Source organism: Neltuma alba, unplaced genomic scaffold (genome assembly GCF_004799145.2).
Source record: "Neltuma alba isolate B1F8T4 unplaced genomic scaffold, ASM479914v2 tig00010855_pilon, whole genome shotgun sequence".
Taxonomy (NCBI): Eukaryota; Viridiplantae; Streptophyta; class Magnoliopsida; order Fabales; family Fabaceae; genus Neltuma; species Neltuma alba.
In genome coordinates this window covers 308,324-324,493 of record NW_021635649.1, presented here as the reverse complement: position 1 = coordinate 324,493, position 16,170 = coordinate 308,324, and the positions used below count along the sequence as shown (strand labels likewise).

General features: G+C 34.5%; 1 protein-coding gene across 1 annotated transcript; it reads left to right on the top strand.

The window, feature by feature from the left end:
• The first annotated feature begins 12,891 nt into the window (after positions 1-12,891).
• LOC114759485 (LEAF RUST 10 DISEASE-RESISTANCE LOCUS RECEPTOR-LIKE PROTEIN KINASE-like 2.1) lies at positions 12,892-15,580 on the top strand. Its single transcript, XM_028948662.1, has 3 exons — positions 12,892-13,648; positions 14,216-14,251; positions 14,337-15,580. The coding sequence occupies exons 1-3, from the start codon at positions 12,892-12,894 to the stop codon at positions 15,491-15,493; spliced, it is 1,950 nt and encodes a 649-aa protein (XP_028804495.1). The 3' UTR covers positions 15,494-15,580.
• Positions 15,581-16,170: the final 590 nt, after the last annotated feature.

Sequence of the window (16,170 nt, the reverse complement as noted above, 5' to 3'; positions counted from 1 at the left end):
ACCACGCATTCAATCTACAATCTATCATTTTCTTTTTTCTTTGTAAACATACTGGCTTTTTTCATTCCATGAGGTTTGACAATTAAAAATGTTATAAAGCTTGCCCAATGGAATATTAGGAGCTAAATTTTTGTTTTATTTATGCAAAGTACTTGAATTAATATGCTTGTTAATGGTTTCCGGATTTCTGGCAAAGACGCTGATCTGTTAGCCTAGTAGAGGAAGTATTGAAGATCGGACCAGTTCATAAAATGACCGGGGCAGTAATTCAAGGGTCCAGTTGAAATTGGGATTAGCCCAACATTAGACTGGTCATTATTAAAATAATATTTAAATAAAAATGATCAATTCATAAGTGTATGGAACATTCATGTATAAATTACACATAATCCAGCAAAACAGAGTTATTAAAACATAAATTTGACGGATTATTTTTGTTTTTTTAAACTCAAAATGATGTCATTTCAAGCCTAAAAAGGAAAAAAAATAAAATAAAATCTAACCTAGTCAACCTGTTCAAAATTCTTAATCAAATCAACCTGAATTAAGTTTTATTACCTTGATGGTAGAGTTTCTTAAATCATATTTTAGTGTTATTAGACTCTTGTCATGAGATCTTACTAAACTACCTTCAGTCTTTAATACAGGAACTATATAACTAATTTGCATATACTAAGTAAACAATGAAATTAATTATTTGTAATAAATAGATTTTTATCTTCTCTAAAATACTCCTATTAATTATATGTATTAAAACAACTTCTTAATGAAAACTTTTTAACATGTGCAATCAACATATGAATTACTTAAAATAAATAAATAAATATTAAAAACAAAGTAGAATGAGTTCTGATACTTACACAAGAAGTTGTAGCTTGGGTCTAATGAAAGTTACACCATTTTGGGAGGGAAAAATACTCTCCTACCGAGAGTTATTCCCAGTCTGATTTCTGAATTTACTTGGTTGCTTCATAATTTTCACTGAGACTGGCTCTCCATTTTCAGTTTCACCATTGACTTACAAAGCGGACTACTCATCCATATTATAGTGTGAAAGGTAACAGATGCGCTGATATTGACTGTTCAAGACAATAGAACTAGAAATGTGTCCCTGTGAACATATATACATATGTGTGTGCGTGTGTGAAATTTGTGCATCGTTTTCTTGTACTGTTAGTTTCACATATGTGAGCATAAACTAAGATTCTTTAGGATAGAAAAATAATATACGGATACTCAACCAAAAATGCGTGGAAATAACAACCATTCCAATGCTCTTTCATGTGTTATCGATCAACTTTATTTTCAAATGAAAATTAATTTTTGATCCCTTATAATTTTGATTTGGTTATAACTTGATTCTTAAAATTTAATTCGATTGTAAATTAATGCTTGAACTTTGACTCAATGTAATTCAATCCATATAGTTTTGACCATTTAAAACTTTATTCCCTAATTAACCTTCGTAAAGTGTATAATTTAATTTTTTTAAAAAAATATAAGGACTAGAGTTTGAAATGGTTAAAATTATAGGAACTGAGTTATACTGATTTAAAATTTAAAGATTGAGTTATAAATGAGTAAAACATATAACGATTAAAAGATTAATGTTCTGGTATTATTTGGGAATAACAGTAACATCGTTATTTGTCCCCCTCCCACAAGTGCAGTTTCTTCCTTTTTGTTAATTGATTAAAACAAAATACAGTAATATACCAATGTCACCTAGCAATTGTTGTCTTTTCTCTTGTGTTTCAGCTGATTTTTCGCCATATATATACAACCCTTTCTTTACTATGATCAACTTGGCAAACTATATAATAGAAAGCAACTTTTGGAGACTACAAACAACTGCGTTATAACTGTAAACCACCAAAAGAGTGAAGAAAAATTGTTTTGGGCTGCCAGTAACATGAGCACCATATCAACATTCTATATCCTTTGGCATTATAATCATCATTACTGTTGTACGTTCAAATTGGGAGTCATGGCAAGTCTAAGCTTTAATGGAGTTGTTCGTATTTTAGTCTCACAAACAATTGAATATATATTTATATGAATTATCGAAGATATTTCCTCCCCTCTACCAGAACCAAAGAGACATGGTTGACTCATTAACTTTGTAAGAAATTAAAACATCGTTCTAATTTTGCTTATATTTAAGAATATTGAAAAATATTATATTAAACATCAAGTCTTCTAGTAAACTGTAATAGGGATAATATTTGAAAAAAAATTCATTAATGACCTACCACGTGACTTATATTGCTATCTCGGATTCTAAATATAATATCTAGTTTGTAGTGTTTAGTATAGTAGGTACCAAGAACCCCCCCCCCCCAAGAGACACCCCATATTGAGGACCAAAGGGAGTATACCATGCCTGGAAAGTGGAAACTGCAAATGAGGTTGTGTGTTTAAAAAAGGCAAGCCAGTCTCAACACTCTCAAGGAACACATTGGCATTGAAACAGTACTCCTGCTAAAGTACTACTTTTAGTCTTTAATATAAAAATTAGTTGACTAATTTGAGTAGATTAAAGAAATTTGTTAAGTTAACTATTTGTAATAAATAAATATGTATTGTCTTCCTCAAAACAACTTTACTAATCATGTGTGTTAGCTAGAACTACCATTTGATGAAACATTTAACATGTACAATTACAACAAGGACTAGTTTGAAAAAAATGGATAAATATGAGAGACAAAGTAGATTGGGATCTTATATTTAGGATTAAATTAAAAATCAAATTAGTTCTTATATTAAGAACCGGAAGTAGTATCACTATAATAATGCCATGTGAAGTCTTATGAGAAACTTTATCACGATCATGCGTTGAGATAGAAATGTGAAATACAAGTTTGCTATGAATTTTGTCAAATCACAATCCAAGATTAACAACTTTACCACCTTATCCGAGAATTGAACAAAGACTTCAAGAGAACTGTTTAATCTGCGTCACAGTCCTTAATTGCGCTTGATGATAAATAATTCTCCCAAGTCCTTGTATCTTGAGTCTATAAGGAAGCTGAATCCTGATGCCAATTTCTTCTCAAACTGTGCAAAAATGTCATCCACAATCTCTTGCTCAAATTGTTCCTTGAAAACTCCTTCCTACACAGCTCTCAAGTGCATACTAGAACTACGAGCGTCTGGTTGATGCTTATCACTAAATAGACGAAATAGCAATTCTGATTTCTCAATTTCGAAATTCCCATTCTTCTTAATCATTTCCTTTAACTCTTCTGATGCTGGAATGTAGATGGAAATGTTGAATCAATCTACCAGTTCTTCACTTATTAAGCCCTTAATTCATTTTCAAAATAAGTTAATATGATCATTAATCATGTCAGAAACCTACAGACATGAATATAGAGAGCAAGTGTTTATTACTTACCTTATTAACCATCTCCACAAGAAGGTTGCCCATGATATTCACACAAGCTTCAAATTTGTTCAAGGAATTAGGTGGGACGCAGAGAATGATAAGAATCATGTAGGGGTGTTCAAATTATTCCGTTTAATAGGTCCGTCCCGATTAGGGGTGGAAATAGGCCAGGGGCTTGTGGCCTGGCTTGGCCTGACCTATTTAGATATCAAATCAGGCTCAGGCCTGATAGTAAGTTTGTTAGGCCTGTCAGGCAGTCTAGGCCTGTTATCTTTTTTTTTTTTTAGGTTAAAATTATAAATTGATAGGAGAGAATCTGCTATTCTGATTGATTAATTGAGAAAACTCCATCCACATAAACATGATATCTAAAGCCTATTGCATGCTTCATTTCATTTCCATTCTCTATAACAAAAATAATTGATGTATGTATAATAATACATATTTGAACAGAGAAAAAAAACATAAGTGCATTAAAAAATAAAAATAAAAGCATCATTCATTTATTTGATCCATGCTTTTCATATTAATCTCATATAGAATATATATATATATATATATATATAGAATTGACCTATTATATTTTAGACTGTATATATGTGTGCTCAATCTAATTCTTATTATAATAGTTACTTGATTAATTTAAATAAATAAATAAATTAGCATAACTGTAACATTTTTTTTTAAAACAACCATGTGTAACAAAAGGATCAAATATCATTTTGTTAGTAAATTAGTTTGAATAAATGATAAATTTAAAATATAAAAGGGATTAAGGATGTTTCATATTTTAAACTAGATCTAGTCATCAACTAATTTTTATACTAGATATGGGATGAAGTGATATTTTTATATCAGAGTGAAATTATGTTTTCTAATAATTTTTCATATTAGATTTTTTTTTGGGCATAATGGGACATGTTTTACAAATTATGTTAATTTGATAATTTCTTTTTTTTTTTTTGTATTTTAGATCAATTAGGTTGAATTATTGTAATTTTGAATTGATTTATGTGTGTTTAATTTGTTAAAAAAAACAGGCTTATTAACAAGTCATAGGCCAGGCCGGGTCTGATTACAGGCCAGACTCCGGTCGATTAAAAGGGCTTTCACAAGCTGCAGGCCAGACTCAGGCCAACAGGCCTTACCACAGGCCAGGTCTATTAAGGGTGAGGCCTGGCCTGACTTGTTTCCACCTTTAGTCCCAATTCCGATTACCTTGAGACGAGTCGGGACAAAAGAAATTTTCAAAATAAAACAAATCAGACAAAATACTGTGTGGGACGGGACGCCGGACCTGTTCCGTCCTGGGGTATGTAATTTTTAAAAAAAATTGCAAATAAATAAAATACAAAGAAAATTACAGGTGCCCTATTACCATTCCTTTTCCATCTCCCTCTCGGCAGTCTCCAGACTCACTCCTCACTCCTCACTCCTTCTCGCCAGCTCTGCCAATAATTTTTCTAATACCATTCGGCCATTCCTGTCCAGATCTCGGCCTCTCGCGAATTCTCCAGCCTCCAGATTTCGTCACTGTCCGAAGTCCTCCTCACCAGCTCGTGACTCTCCCTGCCGCGACGCCGTAGCTGGTCTGCCATTTTCTTGGGCCAGCTCTGATCTGAGTCATTCATTGCCGTGAAAACCCTCCTTAATCTCCCCGGGAGACTCGCGTTCCGGTCACTCTCCCCCTTCACGTCGAAACTCATAATAATCAGCACCAGAGGCTCATTTTTCTGCAGAAATGATCGTCGAAAGTGCAAGTAATAATCTCCGGCAGCTCTGAATTCCCTCCTGCGGCTTCGCTCTGCTGATTCTCTGATTGCAACGTTTGCCTCCTCAGTCACCCTGTGTCTCCGACGCCAGCTCTAATTAGTCTGTGAGCGTGGGTTCGACCTGGTAGTTTCCTTCGAACTTTGATTTGATTTGATTCTTCCATGTTCCCAAAAAAAAAAAAAAAAACGAAAGAATGGACCAATTAGGAAATTAGTTAAATGAAGATCTGGGGAGGGAATTCGATCGGAATGGACTCTGCTCAGTGTAATTAGTTTTTATTTAACTCGAAGCGAGTGTGCCAGGGTTCAATTAGAGGATGGACATGTGTTTTACAGTAGGCTTAGGCCCAAAAGCAAAAAATCAAGAAGAAATTTAAAACAGGCCCAATAAAAAATAAAACCCAAAATCTAAAAAGGCCAAAAACCAAAAAAGAGGGACAGGACGTCCCGGCGGAGCTTCTCAAGAATTGTGTTAAAAATGTGTTAGGTCCAACTGAACATCCCAAATCTGCTATGCGGAAAGTATGAAAAGAATTATGCAATAGTGTTTCCAGGTGGAGCTTCTCAAGAATGGTCTCTTTGACGATGTTTTTGGCAATATCTGTTCCTCTTCTCTGCCAAACAAGATCAACTTAACTTGATTAGCATTGTATGAAGAAACTTATGATTTAGATATGATTTAAATACGAGAATATAAACAAACATACTGTTCTAGCAAACACCAAAAGATTAAGATTTTAAGCATATCAAGGGCCGCTTGGGGACTAACTTTCGAGTTGCTGGACAAAGAAATTCAGTCTGAACAAAATTTTAAAAACTGGAGTCACAAGAAGAAGAAGAACCTTGTAGGAGGAATTTTGAACATAACTATGCTGGCCATCTCCACCATTCATTGGGAATGCCTCATAAGATTCAGAGCCATTTTGGTTTTCCATAGTTTTGTGATAATTTAGTGATTGTTTGTTATTCCGGCGAGTCTGTATGTTTTCTGAACTGACTTCATTGAGACTGGCCCATCTTATTAGAAAGGAGACTCCTTTTAATTGGAACCATCAGCAGTAGAACATTGTTTCATTAATTTTATCATCATTATTCGCTGCCATTGCTGAGTCCATTTTTAAGCACTCCCATTTCATGCACCAATAAGTGATCAGTTAGATGGGAAAGGTAATGCTACTAGTCAATGCACTGCTGAAGATGGATGCGTGTAATGTTTTCGAGATTCTGGTTTTAATTTTGGTAGTTCATATCTCTTCCTTACAAACAGCTACTTTTGATTTGGAAATAATCAATACACACAAAAGAAAGAGCATTGGACAACGATATAGTTATCTGGGAATGGGAAGTAGCACATCTTCCTGGTAAACCATCCATGTTCTCTGTTATTGCAAAGTGATTGCTTGTCACAATCGTGTATTTTTCTTGTTCTATTTTTAAGACAAAGAGACAAGTTTTTTTTGTTCTATTTGCAAGTCACTTTATTAAATTTTTAGCATAAATATACTATTTTGTCTTTTATTTATTACAGCATACATAGTTATTTTCTTGAAAGATGTATATATTAAATGTGATTAAAATTAAAAAGTTGTTATATTTTAAAGAAGAATTAATGTAGTTTAAGATTTTTCTCGATTTGTGTAAAAAAATATTAGAAATGTCTTATAAATAAAACTGGAAGGGTGTTGAATTTTTAAACCATTATTGTTTCTAACTCAAGACAAAGTGGCATGTAATGATTGCCCATGTCTAAACATCTTGCAATGAATATTGCCCTCAACTCTTGGTTGTTTTTTCTTAAAAAATAAATGATAAGGCCCTTAACTCTTGATAACAGTTAGAGAAAATGGCATTATTCGCAACTTAAAAGGTAATGATATTTCTAAGTTCATATCCACTCTACGAATTAAAGTTTTCTCTTCCTGCAAAAATATGAACCCTTGTACCCTTATGAGAGTGGTGGTGGGACAATATAATGTAATCTAGAGCTTTACGCCGAATACATTAAACATCTTAAGAAATTTGTACGGACAACAGCAATTCTAAAGCCACTGCAAATTAAGGATCATGCATGGACTCTCCCCCCCCCCCCCCAAAAAAAAAAAAAACTTGATGACTGTATAAGGTTTCAGAATGAAATCCTCTAACAGAGATTTTTCACCTAGTTTACATGTTGCAGTTCCCCCATGTCTTTGACCTGGTCCTGAAAAGTCACCTAGGACTTAACCAAGTGAAGCTTCTATTCAACTATATGCTCCTTCAGTCCTTGATATAAGATCTATTTAACTAATTTGATTAGATTAAGGAAATTAGGTAAGTTAGTTAATTATAAGAAATATGACATGTTTTTTTAAAATACTATAATCATTTTTCTTAATATCCTTCTTCCCTCACTTACTTGATTATGGTTGAGGGAGTATCCATAAGGGTAATTTAGGAAAAATTGACAAAAATGAGAAACATGTTTTATATTTAAGACCAAAATTAACTTAACAATTCAATCATATATTAAGGGCTGGAGGAGTATTTTTATTTCTTTTGAAGTGGAAAATCCAAAATCATTGTGTGCATGATGCAATATATATGCTAAAACATGCTTCTGTCATCCATCCAAATTGGCCACCGGGTACAAATTACGAGGAGCTATCATGGCTTCATGCTAGATGAAAAGACAAAATTCTAAACGTGGCTTTATCATCTAGACCTTATTATAAGAGCTAAATGACTAAATTAAGGAGATTAAAACAATTAGTTAAAAATAGGTTATTTGTAACAAAATAATGTTTACTTCCCTAAACTACCATATTTAATCATGCTCATTGGAACTGTCCCTTGGTGGAAACCCTTACAATAAATAGGGATACGTTAGAGAAAAATTTTAAGTTTGAAAGATAATATCAATGAAGGTCTTATATTCAAAACTAAATTTAACTTTTTATCTAGCTTTTATATTAAATATCAGAGCCGGTATGTTCTTTTTAGGCTTCATAGTTTAATCCCACCATGAAACCGCCTTAATCCATCCTTCCTTTGTTGATCTCTATCATATTCCAACATCTCTCGATGCGGATGATGGTCAGTATATAAATTGCTCAAGTAGTTCTTTATACTGCGGAAGCATACAAAACCTCACTTATCCCTTTTGGGGAGGAGAAAGAGAAAATTATTGTGGTCTTCCTGATTTCAACCTCACTTGCGAAGCCAATATCCCAATATTGCAATACCGCCCCTCAAATATCAGCTTCTTCAATTGAACTGGACTTTACAGACTCTTATAGTGGCTGGGGATGATCATTTTGACACTACCTGTCCAACTGATTACAAACACAACACATTTGATCAAATCAAACGGGCTTAAGGCTGTGCCTCTTTCCAATGCTCTTTAATGCTTCAGCCTGGATTGTATTTTAAGTTATTGCAGAAGTGTCACTATGCTGATATGAGAAGCAAACCCTGGTCAAACTGCAGCTGCTATAATGGATGTGACATAAACTATCTTAATCAAAACCCAGTCCATTGCTTCTAATGAGAAAAGAAATAAAGATAATATTGAGTCTGATTTTCGTTGGTTATTGACCTCAAAGGAAGTGATAAGCCTTTAAAAAATTCCGAAGGTCACATTTCCATTCCCTCCCTTGCCATCATAAATCATTTCTTATAGTTGAATGGGTCACTTACTTTCACCCAAACGGAAATTTTTCTCTCTCACTGCCGTTCATTTCTTCGTCAATGTCTTCCTTCTTCACCCCCCGTTTTCTTCTTTCATGCGTAACACTTGCGTTATTCCTTCAGACTCCTTCGTATGCGGTCACCGACGATTATTATGCAGCTTGCAGTACTCTGTACAATTGCGGGAAGATTAAAAACGTCGGGTTTCCTTTCTGGGGACAAGGCCGTCGAGAAAGTTGTGGCTATCCTGATTTGTATCTCAATTGTTCTGACGGTTTGACCTTCATAACAATCCAAAACGTCACATACTTGGTATTGGATGCCAAACCAGAGCAACAAATTCTGAGTATCGTTAGATTCGACTTGACACAAAGCTTATGCCCAAATCAGCTTCTCAACGCAAGCCTTGACCTTCAGTTGTTTGAGAACGTGCCGGAAACAAAAAATTTTACCCTTTTATATGGTTGTCCGTCAATCCCTTCACTAAACCCCCTACTATTTTATTGTCCCAAAGATGGGTTCCATAATCCATTCGCCTATCTACTGTCGGATAATATTCCTGAAATTTCTGCGTTATGCTCTACAAGCGTGGTTGTTCCTGTTAAAACTCCTACGTCATTGGTTGATCTTCAGGTTTTAGGCATAGTGCAAAAGTGGCTTAGTGATGGGTTTGAAATAAAATGGATAGCTGGAACTGTAGATTGTGATAAGTGTCAGATAAGAGGGGGAGTCTGTGGCTATGATTGGGATTCAAATAAGATTTCCTGCTATTACAGAAAAGGCAACTCAGCGTCTCAGCCTCAGTGGACTCCTCAGCCTCAGGGGACTTCAGGTACGTAACATGATGCCAACTGCTTTTTTTTTTTTTTTTTGGGTAACTGATGAATCTTTCCCTTTTCCTATCTGTTATATTTGACTTTTTATTAACTCCATGAATAATTGAAAATAAATCTGTCATTTCTGATATGTTATTTTCTATAAGTAGTATTATCTTTTCTTTTCTTATAACAAGGCAAAATGTTATAACGAAAGTAAAATGAGAGTTCTAAGTAGAAAAAAAAAAGCAAGACAGGAACATAAATGAGTAAGCCAGAAAAAGAGAAAATTGCTTAAAGTTCAGTTTTGTTTCTCACATGGTTTATCACTTGCTTTTGAATTGTGGACTCAGTTTTCAATAATAAAAAAAAAAAGAATTATGGACTCAGTTTTAGTATATTTTAATGAGTTAATGAGTTAAGGTGCAACTATATCTCAAAAATTTTTATTTAGGAGTGTTGGTTGCCTGAAAGCTTTTGTGATCACAAATTTGTTCGGAACGTTTAAAATCATACCAACGTTGTCCCTTATCATTAAAATATTAATAATCAATGTTACTATTTTAAATGTCAGTGTTAGTTTTATTAATGTACAAAAAATCGGACTGGTCACTAAACCGGTTGAAACAATAGGTTAAGGGTTAATGGGTCAGATCAGGATTGAATCGGATTCAAACCATTTATAATTAAAAATAAAATAATATTTAAGAATTACCATATTAAATAGTAAAAATATTACATATTATAAAAGAACTAATAAATTCATAAAAGAATGTGTCATATTAATATTTTATTTTTATGTAAAGGATTAAAGGAGGAGAGATCAGAGATCACGTGCTGCACTTTCAAAATAATAATAATTAAAAAACCTAAAATGATGCAAGACATGTCATAGCCTCATAGCTACAAATTAGCCATCATTGCTTCAACTTTCCTCTTTTCCTGTTGCACGAGTTTATCTTTCTAATTGCGTGAGTTTCATGCCCAGAGCCCATTGCTCATCTTCTCCGATCTAGCCTTTTGTATAGCTACCCTTACCTCTGTCAATATCTTCTCTAGAGCAGTGGACTTGGTTTTTTCATCTAGCTTCTTCACGTTAAGTACCGAGGCATTTTTCTTGTTGGAACCAATATGGAAATTCTTCATCAACTTTTGCTTGGAGTACTTGATTCACCGCTTTCTAGCTGCGTTGATCCTCATCGGAGTGCTTCTTTCTCCTTCTCTTCCCCCTCTCCTTTTCTTTTCCAGTGACTCACTGACTCCCTTTCTTTTTTTTGAGCTCTGCGTTTTTCTCTCTCCCACAAAGTGAATCGGGTAACCCACCAAACCTAACGATTATCCGGGTTTTGACCGGATTGCACCGGTTTAACCAGTTCACCACCGGTTTAAATTCTTTCCCGTTCAAGAGGTGAACCAGACCGAACAAATGGCCGGTTCACCGATTCCCAGTTTAAACCAGTCGGTCCGATCCAGTTTTTTTAACATTGAGTTTTATAACTGTATGCGGTAATATTATTATGGTTTTAAATTTTTAAGGCAAATTGCACTGAAAAAATCTTCTAGGTGCCTAATGCTCTTAAGTAACACCTTAATCCTATTTTAATTTCCGCATCATTTTTCTGCTACTCTTGCTTTGTTCAATCCCTAAACAGAGTCTCTGACTCTTTTAGTTTGTTGTCATTATCATGTTTGCATCATAATTTTTAATTTATTGTATTACATGCATTCTATATACAATCTATAAACTTCGTTCCTTGTAGGCCCCTTTTTACTGACTTATTGTCTGGATAAGGCACAGGGATTAAAAAATTGTCACAATGCTATCAACGAATTAGTCCTCGTTGCTATTTCAATAGAATGTTGCTAACAAAGTTTGTTTCTTTCATCACAATCATCCTTCTTTTAGTTTCATTTAATTTACTTTCTCAACATTTCTAGAATTCCTGGCAAAGTCACCAGACAGGGTTATTCCCATATCACTGCATGAATAATCCTTAATATAAGATATTGTTCGATTTTATTTTAGTCCTAAATATAAGACTCTAATCCACTTATATTTTTTTTTCAAGGTAGTTTTTCTAACAATGATAATTCTAGTCAATATATTTGATTAGTAAGGATATTTTAAAAAAGACAGCACATATTTATTACAAATAACTATTTAACTTATTTTTTTAATCTCCTCAATTATGATTAGGACTGGAGGTGGTATATTGGGAAAATATAATCCTTGTGCAAGAGAATGGAAAAGCCACTGTAAATGCGAATCTTTAAAATAAAATTTTCCAAAATGCTAATTTTGCATGGCAGTAGATGGGAATGCTCAATCCCGCCCTATGCTATTCCACAGTTTCCTTTTCTTTTTGTATATTTAATTAGTTAATTAAGACTGTGTCCAAATTATTTGTTTAATCAAAGTAAACGTCAATCTAGTTTTATTTGTTTATGCGCATGATGCAACGTGTGTGACTTGTATTATCCATGCGAATTGTCGTTTTGATTAAAATTCAGAGGAAACTTCAAAATCTGGACTTTTTCAAAGGCATTCATTTCCCACATTGAAAATTCACTAGTTTGGTCATCTCATCTATCTTCTGATTCTCTCATTGTTTCTTTCCCACATGATTGAAAACTCCTCTCAACCCATACTCCATCTTCTTTCCTTTGGTTCCTTTGTTGATCTCTGCCAATATCCCAACATCTCTTGGTGCGGATGATGGTCGGCGCATGAACTGCTCAAGTAGCTCTTTTGGTTGCGGCAGCATACAAACCATTTTAATTAAGATTCATTGACTTTTTTAACTTGATGACCATATCAAGGTTTCAAATTAAATCCTCTAACAAAGAATTTTTTTTTTTCCTTCTTTTTTTCACCTAGTATCCTGTTCCATTTCCTCTGTGTCTTTGAGTAGGTCCTTAAAGTCACATAGGACTTGACCCATTGAAGCTTCTTTCGAACCATATATTTTTATTTACTTTGAAGTCAAAGTTTCAAAATTATTGTGCATGATGCAATATATATGTTTCTTTCATCCATCCAAATTGTCCATCTGGTACAAATTTCCTGGAAACTTCAACTGTGGAAATTTTCAAAGGCCTTCGTTTTCAGAACTATCCTTGGCTGCATGCTAGATGAAAATGACGAAGTTCTAATTCATTAACTCATACAACGCGGCTCTACCAATCTCATCTCATATTCTTTTCACGCTGCATCTCGTTCTTCTCCATTATCTCATATTTTGTTTCCAACATGAAACCACCCCTCAATCCATCCTCCGTGTTCTTCCTTTTGGTTCCTTTGGTGATCTCTGTCCATATTTCATCTTCTATTGGTGTGGATGATGATTGGTATACAAACTGCTTAAGTACCACTTTTAGCTGCGGAAGCATACAAGACCTCACTTATCCATTCTGGGGAGGAGAGAGAGCAAATTATTGTGGTCTTCCTGATTTCAACCTCACTTGCGAAGCCAATATCCCAAAAATTACCATACGGTCCCTCAAATACCGTATTCTTCGTTTGGAATGGACTACACAGACTCTTGTAGTGGCTAGGGATGATTATTTTGACACTATTTGTCCAAATGATTACAAAAACAACACATTTGATCAAACATCGTTCAAGTATGTAGACGATGGGCTTACTAATGTGACCTTTCTCTACGATTGTGGTTCTTATAGTTCTCCCCCATTTCCATCAAATCCTTTCGATGCAAAGTGCAAGGAAGCTGATGATCATACAAATATAACAGTCTACTACCTTCTAGGACCATGGTATATAAGTGATTGCAAAAGTGTTATTATGCCGATATATGAAGCGAACCTTGGTCGAGTTCAAGCTGCTGTACAGGATGTATTACGAGATGGGTTTGGGTTGCAATGGATGGTAAATACCGAGGATTGCAACACATGCTCTCAATCTGGTGGCCAGTGCGGCTATGATGGACAATTCTCCTGCTTTTGTAAAGATGGACCCCAAAAAACTTCATGTCCTGGTAAAACGTCAGGTATAGAACCATGGATATGGAACATGTCCCTGTGATAAATGATTGATGCAGAACATAATTTATTTCTGTATTTTCTAGTATACATGCCCTGTTATCAAGTATGAACCCTGTTGATTCTTCTTCCCTTTAACACCATACAAGCCAAATAGGACGGGTCTGCTATTGCTTTGCAAGATAATTAAAATTTTAATGATGTTTTAGAGAGAGAGAGAGTGCGTGTGTGTAGAGAGAGAGAGAGAGTGAGAAAGAGATAAAACATTTCAGCTTCCCGGCAATTTGGCAGAATCAAGCCCCCGTTAAGGTTTTCACATCTTCCCTGCTATATAACGTTCTTTCTCTTCATTTAAATATATTTTTTTTCACATTCTTTTGTGTATCTCTGAAAAGTGCACATTTTTATAAAATAATTCCACAAGTAAATGTTGTAGCTACGATAGTTTAACAGGATAAGAAAAAATCTATGCTGCCGCAGAACAAATGTAATGTGATATAATGTCAAATTTGTAATAATTTTCTGCTGTCAAGCAAGCAGTAATTATTTGTTCGAAATCAATGTTCTATTTGCAGGATCAACTGGGAAGCTAGGTTCGCGAGTTGCTATAGGTAATAAACATAGTAACGCTCTCTTTTGATTGCTCCCACGACTAACATTTCAAAGATTTTAAGTTATTATGTTTTACAAATGTAGGCATTTCAACAGGAGTTGGTGGACTTGCTCTAATCTCGATTTTGATTATTTATATTTGCAAGAAGCGTTTCGGAACAGAAAATGGGAAATTATTCACAGAGAGAAGAGCATATCATGATCACAATGTTAAATCCTTCATGAGAAACTATGGCTCTTTGGCGCCAAAGAAATATGGTTATGCAGAAGTGAAAAGAATGACAAAATCATTTTCAAACAAATTGGGCGAAGGAGGGTATGGTGTTGTATACAAAGCCAGCCTACCTGATGGTTGTCCAGTGGCAGTTAAAGTAATAAGGGAATCTAAAGGAAGTGGAGAAGAATTTATAAATGAAGTTGCGAGCATCAGCAGAACCTCCCATGTCAACATAGTCACTCTCCTGGGATTTTGTCATGAAAGGAACAAAAGAGTGTTAATCTACGAATACCTGTCAAACGGTTCCTTGGATAATTTCATCTATCAGAGAGGGTCTTCAAACGCTCTCTGTGCTTTGGAGTGGAAGTTATTGTACCAGGTTGCTATTGGCATTGCTCGTGGACTGGAGTACTTGCATCGGGGTTGTAACACAAGAATTTTGCATCTTGATATCAAACCCCAAAACATTCTCTTGGATGAAGAATTTTCCCCAAAAATATCTGATTTTGGATTGGCTAAATTATGTCAAAAGAAGGAGAGTATTGTGTCAATACTAGGCACAAGAGGAACAATAGGGTTCATTGCACCAGAAATATTCAGTAGAGCATTTGGCGGTGTTTCTTACAAAGCAGATGTTTATAGCTATGGCATGTTGGTCCTTGAAATGGTCGGAGGAAGGAAGAACTACGACAGTGGAGGATCACAAGCTGATGAGCAGTATTTTCCGGATTGGATTTATAAGGATCTTGAACATGGTAAGCATCCAGCTAGTTCTTTAGTAATCACAGAGGAAGATGATGAGGTGGTAAAGAAGATGACTCTAGTGAGTCTATGGTGTGTTCAGACAAATCCATCAGATAGACCAGCTATGAGCAAAGTGGTAGAAATGTTAGAAGGACCCCTTCAATCCTTAACGGTTCCTCCAAAGCCATCCCTTGAATATCCTACAAAATCATCAGCAGTTATACAATTGTCAAATGCATCTTCTGAAGACATGATTCAGACAGTTTCAATAAGCAGTTGACTTGTATACTCTACCTACTGTCAAAGACAATTTAACTTTGAATTGTCTTGGAAGATTCATGGATAATTGCCAACTATTGCTTTCCTTTATGTTTGTTCATGCAAATATGTGGGTCAATGACCCTTGTTTGTTCATGCAAATATGTGGGTCAATGACCCTTGAATAAACGTTGATGCGAATATTTCAAAATTTTACACTAAGGCATCTGAAGGATGATCCGGTGGAATTCTTCAGTGTTTTGGCTCATCCATGAGGAAGCAAAAGTCAAATCCACTCAGCTGGTTGAAAATGTTATATATTTTGACTCGTGCATATCATAATGTGAAAGATAACGCGTATTGACTATTTTTTTTCAACATAAAAGACAAAACGATATTTAAACTATTATAATACTGAGATAGTGAGAGACTAAGGGCTGCAATTAGAAAACCTATTGGCAATACGTACGCTGTACTCCGGAACCTTTCTTCTTCCCTTCTTATCCTCTTCTTTTCTTTTCTTTTTTAACCGTTAGATTAATATTGTAATGGTTCAGATTTAAATCTTTTTAAAACTATTATTAAAATATTAAATTATAAAAATAAATAAATTATAAATTATAAACCATATTAAAATTTAATTTTAATGATTTGCAGTACATATTTTAATGGTTTAGATTTTAATTTTTTATAAACTAT